The sequence below is a fragment of the Argentina silus genome, assembly GCF_951799395.1.
Source record: "Argentina silus genome assembly, chromosome: 1".
In the NCBI taxonomy this organism is placed as follows: Eukaryota; Metazoa; Chordata; class Actinopteri; order Argentiniformes; family Argentinidae; genus Argentina; species Argentina silus.
The window spans coordinates 30,206,235-30,230,540 of record NC_139655.1 but is presented as its reverse complement, the minus strand read 5'-3'; the positions used below and the strand labels follow the sequence as shown (position 1 = coordinate 30,230,540).

Genomic DNA, 24,306 nt, shown 5'->3' with positions numbered 1-24,306 from the left:
GCACCTTTTTGCAAAACAAACACTACTGTCTTACTTGTAGACTGTCTGTACTCAGATGAAATAAGTCACCAGTAGCTTAATGTGGCCTGGCCAGATTACTCATTTTTGTTGGAAATGTTTGTGTTCTACGGAAATGCATTTTTTGTTGTATAACGACCTGCTTGATTTTGAATATTTTAGATGAAGCAGATATTATATTTATAATAAGCAATCATTCTCTGTAACAGGCACAGTACTACCATAAACTATATAGTATAGTACACACATTTTTTTCTGTTGAACAAAATTCTTACTGCTTATTTTTCAAATGATAGTTGTCCTAACCCATACATATTGATGGTTACAGTTTCTGTTTAGTGTCATTATGACAGTAATGATGGATTGAACTTTTCATTCCATGACGACGGATATTGTTTTGATGCACTGATTTGCTTTTATGACATGTAAGTTTTGAGAGTTATAGTGCATTTTGCAAAAGAAACATGTTCAATGTTTAGGGGAATGTGTTAACTGTTTGGAAAAGTTTCATACTGTTTCCAGAAACGTGCTTAATAGAGAAACACAACATGTGTTAACTGTGTGACAGGCAAAGCAGGACCTCGAGAAAATCTCACGAGTAGACAACAGTACATGCCAACTTACATTTTCTGTGAACCACATGTAATCTTACCAAAGATGAAAGGAAACCAACTGAAACCCCGGGGGGGCAGCTTGCTGCTGAAATGTTGGCACAAATAGGTGATTAGCACCGGAGCAAGAGTGCGGCTGTCTTTTCTTCTTTTGGGTTCCACCCACCAGCCTGCACCTCACCAAACTATGGTGTGCGTTTTATTCTTTTATTTTTTTTATTTTTTAAACAAAACAAATAACAATAATGATTTCATAAGCTTTATTTACAAGCAATAGTGCTCCAGCATGTGTAACCATAACAATGGATACACTGATAAAGGTGGGGTACAGATTCAGGAACTCCTTCATTTTGATCTCAGATGCCTCGAGAGAAGGCTAATACTAATGCACCAATTAGTGAGGAAAATATAATACTGACACGCCAGTCAAAAGTCCCTCACTTGGTACAATCCTTTGGAATAGTGACCAACAGAACAGTAAACAGACGGTCATTTCAGAAGTGATTTCAGTCTAAAATAAAAATCAGCTTATGTGTGACTGAGTATCTTCCAGAATCTTTCCCATTAAGTGATAAAAACTGAAATCAGGCTCCTAAAAATAAATAACTATACAATAATATATCTCTGTACTCTAAACTACTGAAGGCAGAATGCTTTTTAAGTTGCATACATTTGTTAATACTTTGTTAATGATGAAGAATGCATAATATTTCTTAGTTATTTCTATACACAAAATGGTAGACAGTTGTACCTTAAAACCCTGCCTGAAAAGGCAACACTGACAAGGACTAAGGAGGGTGTACACACAATGCAGCGTCACAACAGATTGGAAAATCAATCCATAGAATTGCATGGTCCTTCTGTTTTACACTGTCATGAAGCTATCAGGATATATAACAACATGTCTGTTAATGGTGGGGTGGACACCAGTGGAGTTATGTAAGGAATGAAGTGAGGAATAAGCTTAATAATGTTAAGCTGCTGCTGGTGCACAGGTGTGGTGATTGTGGAGGTGAATGTCACATTGGCAGACTGGACAAAATCCATTTCAGATACCATCACCCTCAACCCTCCTCCTTAAGGAATACAGACATGAATATACGATCACAGATTTAGCTGAACACGGAGCAGGATAACAACATGGCAACCGATAGCCTACTCCCTTTGTCCTGGTTGTGGTAGTGAGAGTACTTACTGATAAGTGTCTTTTTTTCAATATGAACATGTCTTTATATACAGCATTACAAAACCGTTTATGTACAAAAGCATAAATATATAAATATCTGTGATACAAAAATAAATACTTTCTTTCTATTGTTTTGTTATGAAAAACATCTCATGCAGCCACTGAGTCTAACCCTGTCCCTTTCTCCCCTGGCGGTGTTTCACTCTGTAGGGTGTTAATGTCCTGTAGAGGTGCATCTTGGGATTGTGGTGTGGAAGCTGTTGATGTTGTTGTGGTGGAACTCTCCTCCACCAGAGATAGCAGAAGAGAACAGGGTAGATCTATATAGATAGAGAGAAGAAAGACATAACCGTTATCTCCTTTTTGAAGACACACACACGTCCAAAGTTGAAAGATCAACCGCATAATCAAGGTTGTAAGAACAGTCACATACCTTGAATGATGTCATCATCCTCCACTACCACGTCCTCGTTGTAAAAGCGGGGGTCTCCTCCAAATTCATGACTGCTGACTGGCTGGTCGGTGGCATTGAGCAGCTGGAGGAGGGTGGAGTCATCGGGGAGACAGAAGTCCTCTCCATGGTGCTCAGGGTCACTATGGGACACAGAGGAAGGACTATGAACACACAAAAACACAGGCAGACAATGACAATAAGACAGTGAATGACTGACTGACACGTATCTACAGTACACTGCTGGACTGGTTGTCATGCGAGGTTGGAGTCTCCTTTGAGGATCAGAAAGAATGTAAGAGTCGCGCTGTGAGCGTCGCGGCGACACTATGTAACCATTTCAAGGCAAATTAAACTATATATTTAGTAATGATAAAGTAACGATATTTGATCGCCAACAACAACGTTGTTCCTCAGTGAATTAGCGGCATTTTTTGCGCGTTTTGACATGAATAAACACAAAACGGGTTTTGATAACGCAGATCCAGTGCCACGCTGTTCAAATATCCTGGGGAGAACCCCTGAGGATGTTTTGGTGGTTCGTACCTGTTTGAGTACCGGTAGACAGGCACCTGACCGTTAGACAGCGTCTGTGGCAAAAGCGTGTCACACTCCATATCGCACTCCACATCCTCCTGCAACAGCAACAAGAGCCAGATGTTACCATCTAATTCTAGACAACACATCATCACCATAAACACAGAAAGAAAACTTCAATCCGGCCACACACACTTTTGTTGATGAGCTTTGCAATCAAGCCTGCCCCATAGAACAGCATGAAATAATAAACAGCGTGGCTACCTAATCACATGAAAAAAGAAAACAAACAGAAAAACATTTCCATTTGGCTTAAGAAGTGATGTTACGCTGAACAAAATGGACGTCAACAGTGACTGTGTCTGACCTGGTGGAGGCCCGAGAGGCAGTGAGAGGGGTGGGGGTGGTGATGGTGGTGGTGTTTCCCGTTGGCGGTGTATTCTCCATTGGGAGGGTAGACGCCATGTGAAGGGGGTAGGTGGGGGTCCAGCGGGCAGTGCCCGACTAACGCCAGTCCCTGGAGGGGCACCATGGTGTACTGGCAGGAGGACACAGGGACAGCCACGGCAGGGAAGCACAAGTCGGACGTTTGCTCTGAAAATGATAAATCACAAGCACCAGGGTTAGATACATAAAGGACTGAAAGACCACCTTTCAGGACAGGTTCATGTCGAGTTTAAAAAAAAAAAAGGAGGGATTGGTGATGATTTAGTGATGATCATCATCATCATCACCACTCACTCTGCTTGGCCCAGGCTCTCCACAGGCAGAAGGGGATGAAGGCTACAATGAGGAAGACGACGGCCCCCAGGACCACCCCCACGATGAGGTAAGGCAGGTCGCTAGGGCGAGTCACAGGTCCCCCAATGAGCACCGGTCTCTGGGACGAGGTCTCAGTCGGAGGGGAGCGCTGGTTGAGACGAGCTGAGGGGGGAGGAGAGGGGAGAGGGTTAGTTGATGCAACAGAGTCTTAAAAAGTCCTGCTATCAAATCAATTCTATCAACAATACAGTTTTTACTGTAATGCACAGATTGTGTGTGTGTGTGTGTCTCTCTCTCTGTTTTTGTGGGTGTGTGTGAGAGAGAGAGAGAAAGAGAGAGAGAGAAAGAGAGACAGTGACAACAAGGGGCCTAACCTTTGGTTTCTAAGATGACCACGTTCCCAAACTCGCTCTCCCCTCCCTCGTTGAAGCACTGCATCTTGATATCGTAGGCCGTCTCCGGCTGCAGGTCGGTGATGGAGTGCCAGTAGCGGTCCCCCTCCACCACGTCCTTCTTGTAGTCACTGTCGTTGTCGCTGTCCGTGGGCCGGTAGAAGATGTAGAAGCCGTAGATGGGCGTGTTGTTGACAGGAGAGTACTGACGGAAGACACAAACAAAACAACTCGTATGAACAACTTGTTCTCTCGCAAATACATCCAAACTACTTAAAACACACACACACACTAATCATTAGTCTTATACGTCCATACTTGAACACACACCGCACGCACACAAATCATTTGTCTTCCATACTTGAAAACACACACCACATGCACGCACACAGAGACACAAACGCAGACGCAAACACACACACACACACACACACAGGGCCCGCTCACCGTCCATTTGAGGATGATGGAGGTCTCGTTGATGGCCTCGTTATAGGTGATGTAGGGTCCATCTACAGGGCGCTCGTTGGGCCTCCCGCTGCCCACCACTGTGTAGGCCTTAGAGGGGGCGCTGGGGGGGCTGGCACCAATCACATTCACCGCCAACACACGGAACTTATAGGACGTGCCTGTACAGGGAACCAAGATGATTGGTTCATGATTAACATCTGGTTGTCATCGCACAGTGATTACCCCGACGGGTATGAATGTGACCGCTGTGACTCTGACAGATTCATGTTGACGGTAGTGAATGAGGGTCATGGTAACCATGATGAGGATGGTCGTCGTAAAGGTTAATATACATTGATGATGGTTAATGCTGATGATGGTAATAATAATGCTAATGATAATAATAGTAGTATGATGGATGTGATGTGGATGATGAAGGCCATACAGATGTTGCCCATAATGAGAATGGTTTTGATGATGATGATGATGAAGGCCATACAGATGTTGCCCATAATGAGAATGGTTTTGATGATGATGATGATGAAGGCCATACAGATGTTGCCCATAATGAGAATGGTTTTGATGATGATGATGATGAAGCTGACCTTTCTCCAGTCCTGTGATCTCGACAGAGAGTCGTGAGGGGGGGATGTTGGCCACGGCCTCCTCCCACTCTCCTCCCCCCTTCCTCAGTTTCTTAAACTCCACCCGGAACGACTGGATAGGGAAACCACGGTTACCGCGTGGGATCCACGTCACGTAGGCCGACGTCTCTGTCGCCATGGAGATGGTGGGCTTATCAGGGGCCTCGGGAGCTGTGGAACAAACGGCGAGAGAGAGGAGTGAGGGTCGCACAGACGGACAAAACACTAATCCATACACACACACAATGTTTCTCAATAAACACACACACACACACACACAAACACATTAGCATAGACACTCGCAAGCACAAAAAAACTAGCACAAACGAGCACAAACACACACACACACGACAAGCAGGTAACACACTTACTGTGAACTCATCCTTTAGTGAGAGTGAGAAATTGAGTGAGAAAGAAAGATCAAGAGATGTGTGTGTGAGTACAGAGAAGAAAGGTTAGGGATTAAACAACAGTCTGTACCAGTCAGTCTAGTTGTGTCTGTACCAGTCAGTCTAGCTGTGTCTGTACCAGTCAGTCTAGCTGTGTCTGTACCAGTCATCATGAAGCTACCAGAGCAGATGGGGGGGACTTACGGGAGAGGCGGGGGGACGGCACTGGGGGAGTCTTCGGGGGCTCGTTCTGCCCTCCTGGCCCCCGACGACCTGTTGCCATCAGAGACAAGAGACACAGATGAAGTGAGGGACAGATCAAAACAAAAGAGCGTTCATGATTTGGATGAACGCTGAATGAATGACGGATGAATATCATGAAGTGTAATAAAAAAATAAATAATCAACCCTACCTTTACCGGTTCGGAAAGTCATCATGGCCGGCTGTCCCAGGCCGGCGCAGTTCTTGCCAGCCATCTCCACCTCGTACAGGCTGGCCGGCTGCAGCTTGGCCAGGGTCAGCTTGTGCAGGGAGCCGGGGATGCTTCTGGCGGTCCACTCCCCTGGGGGGTCCCCTGCCTGAGGGAGGGAGGGAGGGAGGGAGAGAGTGTGTGAAGGGAGAATGAGTGTGTACAGAAGTGTATGTGAGGGTGAGTATGTGTTTGTGGGCTCCACCACTCCACTTGTGATGATGTTTCCAGGAGCGTTTGTATGCCTATGAATGAAGGTAAATGTGTGTGTGTGTGTGTGTGTGTGTGTGTATGATAATGTAGGAGAACGAGTGTGTGTACCTTTCTGTACTTGACGATGTACTCCTGCACCGGGGCCCCTCCGTCGTGACGTGGCTTCCAGGTGAGCTCGTAGAAGTCGGCCTTGACCGTGCGCGGCTGGCTGAGGATGACAGGGGCCTCCGCTGGGGAGATCTGCCCAGGCAGCTCTGAGCAGTCCAGGGTGAACACGGCACCCGTGGCCCCAGGCTTCAGCGGGGCCTGCTCACGGAGCACCTTGTCTGGGCTGAGGGGCCGCAGGATGGAGGGCAGCTTGCCTGAGCGAGAGGGAACCCCTACAGCCGGAGACAGAGACAGAGTCAGGGTTGGAACACAGACAAACACACAGCAGCCAGTGGAGGGTGTTTTACTGTATAATAGACAGTGGAAATAGGATTCTGACAACACTAGAAACACAATAAAACCCATTAACCAAGTAACATTCACTAAGTAACATTAACAAGAAAACACATGAACTAAGTAAACACATGAACTCAAATATATTCCAAGAGAAGTGAGTCACCCACCGGTGGGCACCGTGAGGAGGCGTGTGGCGGCCTGGGAGCTGCCCACCCCGTTCTCCGCCATGCACTGGTACAGGCCGTCGTCCTGCGGGCCCACGTTGAAGACGCGGAGCACGCGGGCCGACAGGCGGTGGCGGGGGGACGGGGCGAGGGGCCGGGCGTTGTGGAGCCACACCACAGAGGGGGCGGGCTTCCCGAGGGCCTGGCAGCTGAAACGCACACTCTCACCCCACGACACTTCCTGTTGCTGCTGCTCCACCGTCACCTGGGGCGGCTCTGAGAGAGAGAGAGAGAGAGAGAGAGAGAGAGAGAGAGAGAGAGAGAGAGAGAGATGTCAGGACATTCATGTACAGAACTAAGTCAATAAGGTGTGTGTGTGTGTGTGTGTGCGTGTGTGTGTGTGCCAGCGAGGCGGTGCTGTGCAGAGCCAGGCAGGCTGGGCCATGCCAGGCAGTTGATGGTTGGCTGGTTGTGAATCAGAGGCAGAGCTCATTAGAGCTGCAGCAGCACTCCAACTTTAATTGGGGCCAGCTGCTGAGAGACGAGAGCTACACACACACACACACACACACACACACACACACACACACACACACACACACACACTCACTGTAAAAACAGTCATCCATAACCCAGCCCTGCTCAATCAAGCCCTGCTACAGTGAGCTCTGTGTCCACACGCTCATTCTTACACAACACCGCCCAGCCCTTCACATTACCCCCCCCCCCCCCCCCCCACACACACACACACACACACACAGCCCTCTATTCTCTCTCCACCAAACGGGAGTCGGTCTAATCATCCAGTCCGTGATGCAGACCAAACTCACGAAACCCCCTAAACGGAGTCGCTCGCCAAGTCCACTCAACAAACCCATAAGTCAAGTTAACTCCAGTCATTAACCCGGCCCCATCGGAACACATCCTCTCTATAGAATCTATTCTAGATTCTCAACAAAGTCTTGATGTAAATACAATTCATACAGAAGCAATTACAGATGGCTATTAAAAGCACTTTTTTTTCTTTTTTTTTTACCATCAATACTTCTATCATTACTCACAAACACCTTCAGGCCATACACACACACACACACACACAGGCATATTACCCCTGCGCACGCACGCACACACACGCACGTCTGTATCTTTCCATTTCTTTCTTTCCTTCTTTCTTTCCCTCCCTCTCTCTCACACGCACACACACACACACACACACGTCTGTATATTTCCATTTCTTTCTTTCCTTCTTTCTTTCCCTCTCTCTCTCTCACACACACACACACACCCACACAAACTCACCGAACACCTGCACGTCATAGAGCACAGTGGCGGAACTGGCCGAGCCGATGCCGTTGTCGGCGTGACACACGTACGTGCCCGAGTCCCCTTCCCCCGCCGCGTCGATCAGCAGGTTGCTGAGCAGGAAGCGCGTGTTGTTATGGGAACGCAGGTCCTGTCCGTCCTTGGCCCATGTGACCTGCGGGGTGGGGATGCCGCTGGCGACACACTCCAGGACCAGACGCTGGCCCTTGGTCACCATGATGGAGCGAGACGCCGGGGGGTAGATGATCCTCGCCGCCTCCGACATGGAGCCTGGAGGGAGGGAGGAGGGGGAGGAGGGGAAGGGGGAGTCAACCTTCCGCATAGTTTGGTCAAACGACTAGTTTGACGGTACTGTACAGTTGAAAAGTCACATTGAAGGTGAGCATATGGATTGAAAACAAAACCGATTGTGTTAGTAGGTCTTTGTGTGTGTGTGTGTGTGTGTGTGTGTGTGTGTGCGGTCGTGGTCTGTGTGTTTGCAGTCAGAGTTTGTGGTCGTAGTCAGTGTGTTTGTGGTCATGGTCAGAGTGTTTGTGGTCGTGGTCAGAGTGTTTGTGGTCAGAGTGTTTGTGGTCGTGGTCAGTGTGTTTGTGGTCGTGGTCAGTGTGTTTGTGGTCATGGTCAGAGTGTTTGTGGTCATGGTCCGTGTGTTTGTGGTCATGGTCAAAGTGTTTGTGGTTGTGGTCAGAGTGTTTGTGGTCATGGTCAGAGTGTTTGTGGTCGTGGTCACTCACGGCGTATGCGCAGGCGGTCAGTAGAGGTGGAGGTCTTGACCTCCTGGGTGACGGGGTTGTAGGCAGCACACATGTAGGGTCCCTCGTCCTCCAGAGTGGCGTTGGCGATCTGCAGGTTCCCTGACGGCATGATGAGGTAGTTCCCTATGGACAAACACAGGGGGCGCTCTTCAGAGGGTATGTCAGCAGGGCATGGGCCGGATTCAAACCCATGTGACATGGGCAAATGTGTGTGCACTGTAGGCCACAGTGCTAGACCACTGGACCACCCCAGACCACAGTGCTAGACCACTGGACCACCCCAAGCCACCTGATAGTTTCATTTTTGATACTTTGGTTCATATCAGGGGCTTGGCCAGCTATATAAACTGACCCAAATCTGTGGCTGAAGAAAAGAGAGTAACCGGAGTGGGCTTCACCATTCCGGCTTTTCTCGACCCACACAAGAGTGCACTGTCAGTAGCAGCCACTGGGTGGCGCCCTGGAGTCTATCTGAGAGCAGGCAGAGAATGCGCCTCAATGTGGTTCCCATTTCCCTCCCTCCGAGACAAGCAGATATCAGTACCTACAGCTCCCTGGTACCATCAGCATACCAGCCACAAAAGACTGGATGGTTTTTTTCCCGCTGAACATAGAAATAAATGGTTGAAAAAAATAAACAAAACTATTCCCATGTTTCAACATTCCCCAGATAACTCCCTTATCAGCAGTTTTTATGATGGCCCGAGATAGCGGGATTACAGCATTCCAGTAACTCAGGGAGGAAGATAGTGAAGGAGAGTGGAGGAGAGAGAGAGAGAGATTAGTACTAATGAGAATGTCAGAGGCACTCAAAAAAGAGGAGAAAGTGTGTAAGAGAGAGAGAGACTGCGAATGAGAGTGTGTGTGAGAGAGAGAGAGAGAGTGAGAGAGAGTGAGAGAGAGAGAGAGTGTGAGAGAGAGAGAGAGAGTGAGAGAGAGTGTGAGAGAGAGAGAGAGAGTGTGTGTGAGAGAGAGAGAGAGAGTGAGAGAGAGAGAGAGTGTGTGTGAGAGAGAGAGAGAGAGTGAGTGAGAGTGAGAGAGAGTGAGTGAGTGAGAGAGTGAGGAGGGGAGGGGGGGGGTCTGAGATATACCTTTGGATGCCTCCAGCCACTCCTGTTTGAAGCTGTAGCGGACCTGGGCCTTGGGCTGGCTCTCAGGGAGGTGACACACGATGACGGCCGTGTTCCCCTCGTCCACCTCAATGTCCTGCTGGTCGTCCGGCTCAAAGTCACGCAGCTCTGAGAGACGAGAGGGAGAGGGAGAGAGAGACGCTTAGGAAAACACACACACACACACACACACACACACACACACACACACACACACACCTACACCTACATACACGGGCCATATGCACCAACACACCCATTCCCATCATAAAACAAATGCAGTGCTCGTGTTCTATAACCCCTAGAAATAGAATGACAAGAAAAAAAAATCCATTTCAAAGCAATGTTAGTGATACATGATTGGTGGATCAGCCCTGTGGCCATATTGAGTGTGCCATTAGCAGGGAATGTTTGATTAATTCCCGGGGTCTATGAATAGAGCAGTGTGACTAGAGGCCTGGGTCTGGTTAGTGGTTTGTTACTGTGGGAAACGCAGAGGGATTACTGGGGCCATGTGCTCCGACTCTGGCCCGCAGACATACAGTCTGCACAGACGCCACACAGCACAGACACACAGCTGACCCCTGACCCCGACCCTCTCAGAGGGGGGGGCAGGGGCTGGACACAGGGGGTCAGAGGTGAGGGCTGGCCATCCTCTAGGGTTTCAGGGAAAGAAAAGCCGTTTGGATTGGAAGGAAATAGTACACTTTTGAAGCACACAGCGTCTTGAGTGGGGCGGCGAGACACGGCCATTTTAAGAAACATTGGAAAGAGAGAGAGAGAACAGATAGAAAAAGAGCAAGCAAAAGAGTTAAGAGACCCAAAAAGAAGGGAGGGAGGGTGGGTAAAACAAAGGAAAAAAGAGAGAGAGAGAGGGAACATAACAGATGACCAGACCAGTGGCGTATGCCAAAGGCAAGGAGTCCGACACTGGAAAGAAACCAAAACAAAACTTCCCCAAAAACCTAATTAAATGTCTACCCGTCTCTGTTGATTCATTCTTCACAAACATGGCGTCTCTCCATGACCTCCTGAGGTGCTATGGCTTGCTGTTATTGTTGGAGCGCTTCCATTCTTTTGGCAAACTGATGTATCCGAGTTAAACGCATACGCAGCCAACTGACGAGACAACCAGATAGTGTTAAGGCGTACGGTGCAGGGCTAATGAACACTAGGGTTTTGGTTAAGGCCGCGCCCGCGACAGAGAGAAGCGATGTGGTGGTTTACTTAAGATGCTGAACAGACACCTTTGCCGTGGGTGACTGAAAGTGTATGATGCGTTTCAGATCTGATCTCACAGTTTCCCCATCCCCTGTACGTGCAGACACACGCAGTCTGTTGGTCGGTTTGTCTGTCTGTCTGTCTGTGTCTGTGTCTGTGTCTGTGTCTGTGTCTGTGTCTGTCTTTCTCTCTCTGTCTCTCTCTCTCTCTCTCTGTGTCTGTCTCTCTCTCTCTCTCTCTCTGTGTCTGTCTGTCTGTCTCTCTCTCTGTCTATCTGGGGGGGGTTTTAATGGGAGAGGTGAGCTACAGGGGGCTTTGGCTTTGACAGGTGCCCCCCTCCGCCCCACACAACCCTTCCTACTCCCTCCCTCCCTCCCTCGCGACCCCTATCCCCTATTCTAAGAGAGATGAGAATCCCAGGACATATCAAGCTGAGTACTGTGCGTGCGTGCGCGTGCATGCGTGTGTGTGTGTGTGTGCAGTTGGGGGTGGAGCCTCAGAGAGAGACTGTGTGATGCTCCATTTGCTAAATCAATCAGGTCTTGTTTTTACAGCTACCCCCTGCCTGCCCCCCTCCTCCCCCTGCCTCTCCTAAATTCCTCCAACTACACCTTTAACCCCCTCCTCCCCACACCTCTACTCCTGCATTCCTCCCTTTAACAACCCCATGTGTGTGTGCTTATCAGGTGTGTGTGTGTGTGAGTGAGAGAGAAAGAAAGAAGGAAATAAATAAATAAAGATACAGACATGGATGGTGTCTGTGTGTGTGTGTGTGTGTGTGTGTGTGTGTGTGTGTGTGTGTGTGTGTGTGCGCGTCCATCCGTCCGTCCGTCCGTGTGTGTGTGTGCGGGCGCATGTCCTTCTAACCCTGCGTGAGTTGGATGTCAGGATTGATGGTATTTATCAAGTAAAGCTGGCCTCCTTTTCCAAGACTGCTTGGCAATGCTGGTTTAAATACTTTAAGAGAGGCTCAGCATTCATCATCTTTATGTGTAGAGGAAGGGGGGCAGTAAGAGTAGTGTGTGTGTGTGTGTGTGTGTGTGTGTGTGTGTGTGTGTGTGTGTCTGCCTCTCTGTCTGTGTTAGGGGGAGGTTGGTTGTCTACAAAGGAATTCAAACGGGGAGTTTTAAATAATGCGAAAACAGCGAGGTCCCTGTGGGAGACAGTTCAGACAGATTCTTCAGAGTCAGATAGCAGGCAGGGAGGGCCTGGGCCCAAACACGCACACGCACACGCACACGCACACACACACACACAACCACCGAAAACAACCAGGAGGAGAAGAGCTATGGGCTGCAGAGAGAGCCAGGAGACTATCTCCCTCCCCTCCTCTCCTGTACACACACACACACACACACACACACACACACCCTGTAGAGCCATTCCTTGGGTTGGTCAGGGGCGGGAACAGGCACTTTATTAAATTAGAGAGGCTTTTTGGGGGGACAATCTGTCTGGCTCCACATATGACTACATCAGCATGATTCATCCACTATAGGGTTGATCAATGACATCTAATGCCTTATGTACATATGAGGTTTGGGCTTGGCGTTCCACACACACACACACACACACACACACACACACACATAAACACACACCGCCTGACAACCGACACTCAGCAGGACTGGGGGGAACAAAGTAAACAGGAGGAGAAAAGAGAGAAAGTGAGAAAAAAATGACAGAGAAGAGAGAGAGAGAGAATGAGAGGGTGAAGAGAGAATGAGGGAGGAATGAGAGAGAGAGAGAAAGAGAATGAGAGAATGTGTGGAGGGTTACTGAGGTCGAAAGAGAGAGAGACTGGAGACTGTGACATCACGTCTCATCTTGTGAGAGAGGATCCTGTCTCAACTGGCCTAAAACACCTCCCGTTTCAAAAAACCTCTCTCACACACACACACACACACACACACCTCTCACACACCTTCATAACATTTAAAAGAGATAATACGACCCTTTTTCTGAGTCTGACCCTCGCTTTCTCTCTCACCCCCTCTCTCTCTCTCACCCTATCTCACACACACACACACACACACACACACACCCTTATCTACCCCTCGCAAAAACAGCCCTCTCTTCAATTACGGGGCCATAACTCCTGCCCTCCCTCCGTCCCTCCCTCCCTCCCTCCCACCGGGGCCCTCTCCAGAGGAATGTGGTGTGGTGGAGAACTGAGGAGTGGAGGAACTGAGTCAGGGAGGGGGGGGCGGGGGGGGGGGGGTTGGGGGCTTCTGCACCATGGGGTCATGTTACACCACTACAGCCCCCCTCTCTGCCTTCAGTCCCCTGATAGACATCACTATTACACCACACATAAGGATACGCACTACACAACACACAACTGCACCGTTATTCAGTAATACACTCATACACACCATTATTCACTAATACACTCACACACACACACCATTATTCACTAATACACTCACACACACCATTAGGTCAAGATACACTACAGCTCTCCTTTCTCTCCTTGCACAGTGGCTTCACATAGTGGGCCTATCTTTGTTTTGGTATATATCAGAGTCCTCTGCTGTATGAAGTGTTTGGTTTGTGCAGCTGTAGTGTGTGTGAGTACTCCAGTAGCAGCTGTATGGTATAGTTATACCATATATAGGTGTAGTGTTTTGGTATAGTTGTAGGAGTACTCAATAGCCACAGGTCATAAACTATCCTCTTAAGTGAGTATTCACTGGCAGTGGGTCATAGAGGATACTGAGTGTATAGAATAGAATAGAATAGAATAGAGTATAGTTAGTGTATAGAATAGAGTATAGTTAGTGTATAGAATAGAATAGAGTATAGTTAGTGTATAGAATAGAATAGAGTATAGTTAGTGTATAGAGTATAGTTAGTGTATAGAACAGAGTATAGTTAGTGTATAAAATAGAGTATAGTTAGTGTATAGAACAGAGTATAGTTAGTGTACTCACTGGCAGCGGTGACGTTGGCAGGTATACTGGCCAGGGCTCCAGCGTTGGTGCTGGCCACACACTGGTATCTGCCCAGCGTCAGGTTGGCGAGGGCAGGGATGACCAGCGTGCCGGGCTCAACCACCACCCCCAGCTCCCCGTCATCCCCAGCGACCAACTCGCGCCCGTTGAGGCGCCAGCTGATGTTGGCGGAGGCGGGGCGGGCACTGCAGCGCAGGGTCACAGTGCCCCCCAGCTTCTGTACCACCGAGAGGGGCTCCTCAGTGAACACTGGGACTTCATCTGAGAGAGAGAGGGAGAGAGAGAGAGGGAGGGGGGGACGGGACAAGAAAGATGAGGTGGAGAGGGGTGAGAAGAGAGGACAGAATGGTGAGAGGAGAGGGAGGGGGTACAGAAGTGGGGGGGGATATAAAAAGGGAGAGAATTAGTTAGCGTCTACATTGTGGTAATGTACTATGCAGCCGCTCTCATACTGGCAGGGATGCTGCAGTGTTCTATTTACCAGTGCCAGTGGCGCCGCCCTGTAGGCAGCACAGCAGCACTGCACCCAGAGCACACAGCACGCGAGCCCTTCGCTTTCTCATCCACGTAGTCCAGTCCACCGTTCCAGACATCTTCCATACACTGCCCCCTGGAGGAGAGGAAGCACAGGGAGGTTAGACAGTCATACACAGACTTAAGACAATCATAATAAACAATGTGTGAACAAAACCCCAAAATCACTCAGACCACAATACCACTGGCAGGTCACCATGGCAGCACCATATACAAAGCTTACAGGTACAGCTACACACACACAACTATGCGCGCATACACATGCGTACACACACACACACACACAACTAGCCAAACCACACTTAACCCAGGTAAAGGTACCGAGCACAGCACACTACCATCAGAAACATAAACTCCAGACACAAACAAATTCTTTCTTTTCTGTCCACCCTCATCCCCAGCTTCCTCCCTCCCTCCCTCCCTCCCCCGCTCGTCCTGCCCGCACCCATCAGCCCTGTGTGTTCATCAAAGGAGCACCCTCATTCTGCAGGCAGTAACCTGACCACCCCCCCCCCACACACACACACACACACACTCAGGTGTAACTGATACAGGTAGAGGGTCCAGCAGGAGGGGGCGGAGGGACGGAGGGAACACAGAGCCTGCATTCACCACTCAGCACAAAGAACAACTGAGGAGAGAGAGAGGGGGGGGGGGGGAGGGAGGTGAAATACTAGAGCGGCAGTGTGTGTGTGTGTGTGTGTGTGTGTATTAGTTTGTGTGACTGCACTTAAGCCTATATGAATAATAGAGTGCAGATTGTGTGTAAGGCAGAAAGGGGGGGGGGGGGGGGGAGAGAGAGAGGGAGGGAGGGAGGCAGAGAGAGAGAGAAGGAGAGAGAGAGAGAGAGAAGGAGAGAGAGAGAGAGAGACCGGTAATGGTCAGTCTATTAACAGTTAATGCAGAGGGGAGCTTTTTTCTCTCTCCCTCGTTGCTGTCTGCCAAGTTTCCCAAATTCTTTCCTGTCAGGTTAAACTAACAACTTCCCGTCAGGATGAGGAGGGTGGTCCATGGCTCCCAGACTGCATCTCTCCCTCTCTTTTCTCTCCCTCTCTCTTCCCCTCCCTCCCTCCCTCCCTCCTTCTCCCACTACATCTCACACACACAGACACATGCACACACATGTACTCATACATAAACATGCTCACACACATGCATACTCGTACATGCATATTCCACATATAGATATGCACAAACACACTCACGCACAAACACACTTTCTCTCACACACACACCCTGACCCAATCATTGCAGACAAATGATTGATGAAGCTTTAGGCTTCAGTGAGTCTAGCCGAGCTAACACACACACACACACACACACACACGAGCAGAGCAGGACAAGCGAGCAAGGGAGAATGGAAACTATTACAGAGCAACTTCATCATCCTATGGCACCCAGTACAAACATTTTCATTGGGTGGCAGGGCACAGAGTAGTTATTAGCAGACATGAGCAAACCAACAGTTACAGATGATGCATTCTAGTTCACTAAACATACTTCTACATTAGAGAGACCTGGGACCATGCAAACACAGCCATGCAGTGAGCACTCATGACATCATGATCAAGAATATCAACTCTTGAATACGCACACACACACACACACACCACTCCTCTCTCCATGTGAAACCAGTCGTAATGGAGTGGATCACATGAACTCTGTGGGACGCGGATCCTACTGTACCCACTCTGGACACATCAAGCACTTTCCTAACACACACACGCGCACACAAACATTTAGACCACTAAAACAGGTTCCGACAACTAAGCTCATAATCAGACACAGGGACTGGGATAAGTGGTGTAGAGGCTGTTGAACTAGTAAAACTCTACTACAGCACCAGTACTACCAGTACTACCAGTACCAGCAGTACTACTCCCACTACGGCTGTGGGCTAGGACGGCTGTGGGTTAGGACGGCTGTGGGCTAGGACGGCTGTGGGCTAGGACGGCTGTGGATTCACTGGACAGGGAGCAGCTGCCATGGACTTAGAGAGAGAGAGAGAGAAGCAGAGACACATCTGTACCAACCACCTGTCCCAACTGTCAGAACTACTAATCCTAACACACACACACACACACACACACACACACACGGCTTATACAGACATTCACACCACTGCTAATGCACACTAATATGTGCTCTCACACTCTTGTGCCCTCTAGCACGGCACACAGTGTAACTCTATAAAGCCCCCAGACACACATCAAGGCTCCCTAAAAGCTTCCTCCTCCTCCTCCTCCTCCTCCTCCCTGTCCCACCAATCCATCAGGCGGCTGTAGGGTTCTGTGTTTACTTAGCAGATACCCTGCCTCAGAATGACAAGCTGGCCTGACGTCTGCATCCAACTTTTTCCATCCATCCATTCCAACAGATAAGAGAGAGAGAGAGAGAGAGAGAGAGAGAGAGAGACGACTCCCCTCCTCCTCCTCCTCCTCCTCCTCCGCATAGCAGAGGCTGACAAAGACCAGAGCACAAACACACAGACAGTCCATTTGATTCAGGACCAGTGTGTGAGTTGTCCTTTCCTTGCTCCCTGGTGAAAACATGTTTTAAAAAATAATTCATCCGTCTTGGAGTAAATGTGTATGTGTAAACATGCTACTGTGTGAGGTCTGTCAAGCATGTTTGAGAGGGTATTACATAGTCTGTTACAGAGGCATATGTATGAGTATGTGCTGTTCTAGAAATGACTTCTATGGTAGTTTGTGCAGGTAGACAGTAGTAAGCTTGAACGAAAACAAGTGTGTGTGTATGGATGTAAATGTGTGTGTGAGTATGTATGTATGTATGCATGTATGCATGTATGTATGTTTCATGTGCGGAGTGTGTTCCTGTGTGTGGTGAGCTGGTGAGCAGCAGTAAGAGTCAGTTGATAAAGCCTCATTGTGACTGTGCCATGCTGTGTTGTGAGGGGCCAGGCCAGGCTAGGCCAGGCTGAGCCGAGTTGAGCTGAGCTGGGCCAGGGCCCTGTTCTCTGGGGCCACTGCAGGGCCCATTGTCCCCCTGCTTCTGTGGATAAATTCATTTTGACAACCCTGCTAATTGGATAAAACCAGACTGGAGCCTCCTCCCTGGGCTCTCACATTCCATCTGCTTTCTGACATGGAGAGGACACGGGGGGAGGGATGGGGTGTGTGGGGGGGGGGGTGTGTGTGGGGGGGGGGGGGGGGGGGGGGTAGGGAAGGGGGTTAGGGTAGGCAACTCCTTCTGAGGAGCTGAGCTGTTGAATATTTATCACCCCTGCCACCCCTCAATCTCCCCTCTCCTTTTCTACCACCATTTTACGTCCTTTACACCCCCCCCCCCCACCACCTCCCTCCCTCCCTCGGGTTCTCCAAACACCACAAAGACCCCCCTTTAGATAAACACATGCGGTGTCAAGTGTGAGGAGTGCCGGGGTTCAACCGCTCCGCTCGGGCCCGCGGCCCACAATGCCGCGCTGCATAGCTGCCATGCGGGAGGCCGGTTGCCCCGGGCGACGCTAACAGGCAGAACGCACCTTAATAGAGTGGAGAGTCATTGTAAAGCAGTGAGCCGGCGCACGGACAAAGACCCCGCGGACCCCCGGAGAAAGGGGAGACGCTACTCTGAAGGGCCCAGGGAAGAGCTGATGGGACCTGCTCAATGGCCAAAGAGAGGAGGGGGGGGGGGGGGCTCAATGACCAAGAGGTTTGAGAGTAGTCTGTGGAGGGGTGTGAGGAGGAAGGGGGGGGGGGGGGGTCCAATGCCTTAGGGATTGATGTGAGATGGGTGAAGGGGTGGGGGATGGATGGATGGGGGGGGGGGGGGACTGAGAAAGCAGAACGGGGTCTAAATTAATAGAGGGGATGTCAACTGGCAGGCGAGCAGGAGGAGAGAGCAGGGTCGTGTCAATGAGAGGGTGTGTGTGTGTGTGTGTGTGTGTGTGTGTGAGAGAGAGAGAGACAGCGTGTGTGTGAGAGCGTAGCGTCTGAATGTCCAACATATTTGCGCTCAGTCAATCTGTTTCGCTGGCCTCTGGGTCGGGCTGGGGCTCGGGTGGAGTGGATGGGACAACAAGACAACAGCTCCCCCCCCCCCCAGGCCTTCTCAGAACAACCTGAGGATTCACCCACCCGCTCACCCACCCACCTGTGGTCACTAGAGACCATAGAGAGAAGGGTTTGGAGAGAAGTGGGGAAATGCTTCCAACTTCTGGGATGTGTAATGTCAACAGACCGGCACAGGACTACTCGCCTCAACGGACCTCTTACTGTGGGCACTGGCAGAGACAAGCCTGGAATACTAACAGTGGAGGTTTTCATTCAGAACATAGTTCACGTGTGTGTGTGTGACTTTGGGTTGTGTGTTCTTTCCCTCAATCCAGAGGCATACTGACCCCAAAACCCTTAAGACCACCACCACCAAAACCCCTTAGACCACCACAACCATCACCACCAAAACCCCTAAGACCACCACCACCACCTTTCACCTTCCCTCAACAACCTGTTAGCACACTCTCCAGCAACTCTCCTACCTCGATACCCTGGTTATACCTACAATAAATACTATCTGTCCCTCCACACATGCAAACAGCTCCACAGACACACATTTTATACGTTTTACACACTCATGATCATAGCACTTTGATGTGCACGTCGGTCTGCCCGTTGGACGTTACAGAACATTGTAGAGAGTAGACCTCTCCTGACGTTGGCAGAACATTGTGGAGAGATCTCTCCTGGCGCTGGCAGAACATTGTGGAGAGACCTCTCCTGACGCTGGCAGAACATTGTGGAGAGACCTCTCCTGACGTTGGCAGAACATTGTGGAGGAGACCTCATCTGATGTTGGCAGAACATTGTGGAGACCTCATCCGATGTTGGCAGAGGACCCACACCAGCAGGTGGAAGACAGGGACACCCACAATCCTCCACTCCAGACATCACTCGCTCCCATGCCACAAAATTACACATCAAAAGCATCTCGAACCAAGTTACCCCCCCCCCCCCGAATACACCCTTCACAAAGTATTAACGAGCTATCCCCCCACCTACTCTCTCCAACGCTAACGAGCAACAGACCGTCTCAGGGATTAACGAGGGGGGATCAAGCCAGGCCCGGGGGGGCTCTAATCAATTAGGCACTGCGGCATTTGCATAATTTAGATAACGAGGAGGAATTAACCAGAGAAGGCTAATTATTGTGCTTCAGTGTTCAGAATGCCATGGCTAACACACCCACCCACATTCCTCATCCTGGCAGTGGATGCCTGCGTGTCCTCCCAGCCCATGGGAACTAGCACCACCTGACAGAGCCCTACCCAGACTCCTTCGCAGCAGCCTCAATTCGACATCATGAGTTCATCAACAGACACACACACACACACACACACACACACACACACACACACAGGTTTCAAACAGACTTTCCAAGGCCGATATATTCAGTGCCGAGAAAGAGAGAGTGTGTGTGTGTGTGTGTGACTGTGTGTAAGCACTTGTATGCATTATACAAACGAGTTACAAGGAAGATTGTGTTTGTCATTACTGTTTTAAGTTACTGCTTTGCTCTCGTCACACCATATGCAAAAAGACAAACACGTTCAAAGCCTCCAAATAGAATGATTAACTTCTTTCAAGCACAAAGAGCCTTTAATATCATGTGAGTGTGTGTCTGTGTGTGCATGTGTTGGGTCTCTCCAGGGAAGCCAGTCCATTTCTGAGAAGCTTTCACGAAGAGCCAAGCGCCCTAGCACACACAGTAATCACTCCCATACTCTAGAGGGAGAAGACACCAAAGTAATGCCCAGCCTCTCTCTCTCTTTCTCTCTCTCACACACACACCATGTAAAAGTAGACCCTCAGAGCTACACACAACTTTAAACCTCAGGAGCTCACTTCATAAATGTTCCCTTTTCAAACGTCAACAAAAAAACAACGTTGCCACACTTCTACACTCATCAGCTCAACAACCACACATATGTATATAGAATGGACCTAGACATAAAATACAAACAAGAAATAATCTATAACACACTCACTAATAAGATACTACAAACTGTACATTTCCACACACACACACACACACACACACACACACACACACAGCCTACTCCCTGTGCGTTCTTCCAGGGCTGCAGTGGAGGGAGGGGGGGAGAGAGTGAGGAGGGAGGAAGGGGCCCCTAGCTCCTTTGGCAGCTCATACATCAGAGTGAATGGAACCAATTATAAATCAAGAGCAATTTCTCCCCATTATTCAACAGAACCAGGAGAGCAAGGACTGCCTGCCTCCTCTACTCCTACTCTCTCAGGGAAGAGAGAGAGAGAAGGGGGGGTAAGAGATATGCTGAGGTAGAGGACAATTTTGAAAAGGGAAGGAGAGAAAGACTGAGGGAGAATGAGAGTGAAAAATAGCGGCGTAGGGGATAGTTAAAGGCTTACAACTATGACAGGTTTGTGTAATAATCCCTATGTGACTGAAGGAGTGAAAAAGGGGGATTGTTTCAAAGCAAGTGTCAGAAACTGGATTACTGTGTGTGTGTGTGTGTGTGTGTGTGTGTGTGTGTGTGTGTGTAACTACAGTACAACTACAGTACAATGTCTGAGAAGGCAAGCCAAAGCATCCCTGGAAACTACAGTTCTGGTGACGTATGTGTTGAGGAAACACAAACAGCCTACATAGTGGGATTAAACAGATTATCTACAAGATTATCTTCAAATCTGTGAAAAGCCACCTTACTTCACAAAGTTAGTTTAGGGACAGTTTTTCTTTTTTTTTTTTTAATCCTTTTGAATTTAGGTGACTTTTGAAAAATAAACGTATCATTAAACGATGGAGGCCACCGATAGGACCTAAAAATGTGATGGACACTTCTCTCACCCAATGAGAAAGAAGACGTCAGCCTGGTGAAAGCATTCCAAAAACATCAACAGCAGGGTGCCTTGATTGAGAAAGTCAACTCAGAGCACCTAACAACCACAACCTCCAATACCAGTAAACCATAAAAACAAGTTCCAGCAAAACAAGAGGACATCCCACGCTCGTCATCAATCATAACATTCAAAACACTGTCCAAGGAGAACATATACTCAAGAATAACCAACTGGCAGTGGATGACAGAGAAGCAGAAGAAATCGTTGGACAACAATACTGACTTTAAGGATCCCTGGGGTTTGTCACTAAGGCAACTTTCCATCTCTGGATGAACTACAAGAGTTGCTTTCAATTGTATTCTATCCAACAGCTTTTGTGTGTGGAAATGCATGTGTGTGTGTGAGAGAGAGAGAGAGAGAAACTATGTGAGGTTCCAGTCAGAATGCTATCTTGTGCTTGTGTGTGAATGGTTTATAAGAGGGTGCCTGCGTTGTTCTTGGCTTGTTGAATGGCCCTTAATCTTTGTACAAATATCTACTTTGCACACAGAGGGCTGCTTGTCTACACACACAAAGTGCTTACTTACCAGTGTCTGGAGTTTATCAATGACCAAACAGCACTATGCCAACTTCACACGACAAACAGCAGAGTGTGTGTACGCTCGCCTAGAGGTCACAAACACCTTCACTCAAACTGAACACTTCACACACACACACACACTTCGACGTACAGTGTCAAACAAGTCCACTCACTTTCTCCCTCCTCCATGGAGACTCATTCCATCCCTCTCTCCACCATTGCATTGTCTTTTATCCCTACCTCACCATCCCTTTTCCCTTGGTTTTCTCTCTCTCGCCTCCCCCTCTCTCCAACATTCCTCTCACTCACTTCTCTCACTCACTTCTCTCTCTCACTTCTCTCTCTCTCTCTCGGAGAGGTAATAGGTGAGGTGTGCAGGCCAGGGCAGGTCAACTCCTCAGGCCCAGGAGAGGTGACTGGCTTCTGGCCACCTGCAGCTCCAGGTGTCCCTCCCTGGGTCTCAATGACTGATGGGCCACTTCAACCCTCCAGGCCATACAAAGGTCATACTGTACCTAACACACAACATGTCTACAACCTAACCTTTACACACCACGTGTCAACAACCCCAACGCTGACACACAGTCACGTCAACAACCTAACCCTGATGATATATTAACAATCAAACTTTTATGGACAAAATGTCAATAAGCTAGCACTAACACAATGTAAAGAACAGTGGCCAAGCTCAGGGAAAATGTTTACCTATGCCACTGCAATGCACACCCACTGGTTTGAGATCCATGTAGTCCACACTCTGACACACTCATTTCACCAGAACATGCAGGTGATTCTGAGCAGGGGCATGTTCAGAACAAGAGTGAAAAGTAGTGCATTCCTGTGTCTAGAGATAATCCTGATTGGAGAACCATCCCGCACGCACACACACACACACACACACACACACGCACGCCCGCAGATAGCTGCCTGCAGGCTGTTATGACTGCATGAGCATACCCGCTGTAACAGAGATGAAAGCATACCCTTAGGAGGGTTTTTTCTCCTTTTGCCAATTAACAGAAATGTTACACCCTCTATGAAAACAATAAACCTTTCCAGAGCCACAGCCAGGACTTAAGACAGTCACACAGTCAGAGCAAGCACTATCTCGCCAAAAGTCCTAGCCAGGAAAGAGCTGTGGACTCCTAGCCAATCTACCCATGAACTCATAGCTTCAATAAAAGTGATCCGTGGAGGTATTGCCATAGCAAGATGTGTCCACCCAGAGTCATAGCAAGGGAAATAACTACCCAGCCAAGTAGCTTAAAGCCATTGCAAGAAGAAAAAGCCAAGATCAAACTGGCAGCTTCATAACCTCTTCAAACTGTATAGTCTCATTTCTATCTGATCTTCTTGGTTGGGTGCATTGGTCAACACACTTGTCGAAACCAATTCATTCATCAAATAAGAACGGGGCAAAAAACTGGATCAACTCTGTGCCATCAATGCACAGCTTTATCATTGCAGATAGGACTACTGCATGTCTGTCCCTTTTAACCTGTTGCTAACGGTTAATGGTGTGGCATGGAACAGAACAATCTGTGCGTTCATCAGCGCATAGCTAATGGTTCCTCATAACAGCGCTACCAAATAAGGTCAGAATACTCAGAATAATCAGACTGGAATCAATTAGGGCTGCACTTTGATCCACCCTACCGCCAATGATCAACAACAAACTCTGCTACCAAACAAGTGGCAATATTCAGCGGCCAACGCCAAAAGCAGGGACCGGTAAACCAAATTAATTCACCTATTTCGTGATTGGAAGAGGGTTTTTTCTTTTCGACTTTTAATCTCCTCTCCTGTCTGGCTGCATGTCTGTCATTTAATTGTTTAGGTTTTTCTATGCGAGTCAGTCAGGCTAAATGTAATCCAAATAACAAAACGACACCTGGGGTTTGAAACTCGAGACCCTACGGCTGTTCACGCAGCCCCCTCCACGTCCCCCGCCGACCCCCTATGCGACTGACACCCATGCGAGGACTCGCCTAGTGCTCATTAGCGGCATTGGATTAAAAAAACATTCTCTCATTAAATCACTCCTGAGAAAAAGGATGATATGAGACGCATTCAAAGACGCTCTTGACAGCTCTAAGAGAGTGCATTCCATCGTATTGATGGTTAGGAGTAGCTGACCAGCTGTCAGTTTTTTATAATTAGGTTATTCTTACACAGTGGAAGTTGGGTTTTCCGATGAGGGGAAGTGGGTCTTTATAAAAGCACGTAGTGCCGTTAGAGCTTGCGTCATGAGAAAATCTGTTCA

The 24,306-nt window shown here is 48.8% G+C and overlaps 1 protein-coding gene across 2 annotated transcripts in view; it reads right to left on the bottom strand.

Annotated features, from left to right (window-relative positions):
* Positions 1–872: 872 nt before the first annotated feature.
* Positions 873–24,306, bottom strand: part of boc (BOC cell adhesion associated, oncogene regulated) — a 24,315-nt gene continuing 881 nt past the window's right edge. The window contains exons 2-18 of one of the 2 annotated variants that reach the window (XM_083683659.1): positions 14,572–14,700; positions 14,070–14,351; positions 9,898–10,044; positions 8,786–8,929; positions 8,028–8,321; positions 6,732–7,004; positions 6,229–6,500; positions 5,851–6,016; positions 5,642–5,710; positions 5,010–5,219; positions 4,405–4,583; positions 3,940–4,162; positions 3,545–3,727; positions 3,171–3,397; positions 2,813–2,901; positions 2,249–2,430; positions 873–2,135 (exon numbers count right to left, since the gene is read on the bottom strand). In XM_083683659.1, the coding sequence (XP_083539785.1) occupies positions 1,966–2,135; positions 2,249–2,430; positions 2,813–2,901; positions 3,171–3,397; positions 3,545–3,727; positions 3,940–4,162; positions 4,405–4,583; positions 5,010–5,219; positions 5,642–5,710; positions 5,851–6,016; positions 6,229–6,500; positions 6,732–7,004; positions 8,028–8,321; positions 8,786–8,929; positions 9,898–10,044; positions 14,070–14,351; positions 14,572–14,683 (3,222 nt within the window). In that variant the 5' untranslated portion in view covers positions 14,684–14,700 and the 3' untranslated portion in view covers positions 873–1,965. The remainder of the gene's footprint in view (positions 2,136–2,248; positions 2,431–2,812; positions 2,902–3,170; positions 3,398–3,544; positions 3,728–3,939; positions 4,163–4,404; positions 4,584–5,009; positions 5,220–5,641; positions 5,711–5,850; positions 6,017–6,228; positions 6,501–6,731; positions 7,005–8,027; positions 8,322–8,785; positions 8,930–9,897; positions 10,045–14,069; positions 14,352–14,571; positions 14,701–24,306) is intronic. The other variant, XM_083683660.1, reaches the window with a different exon arrangement.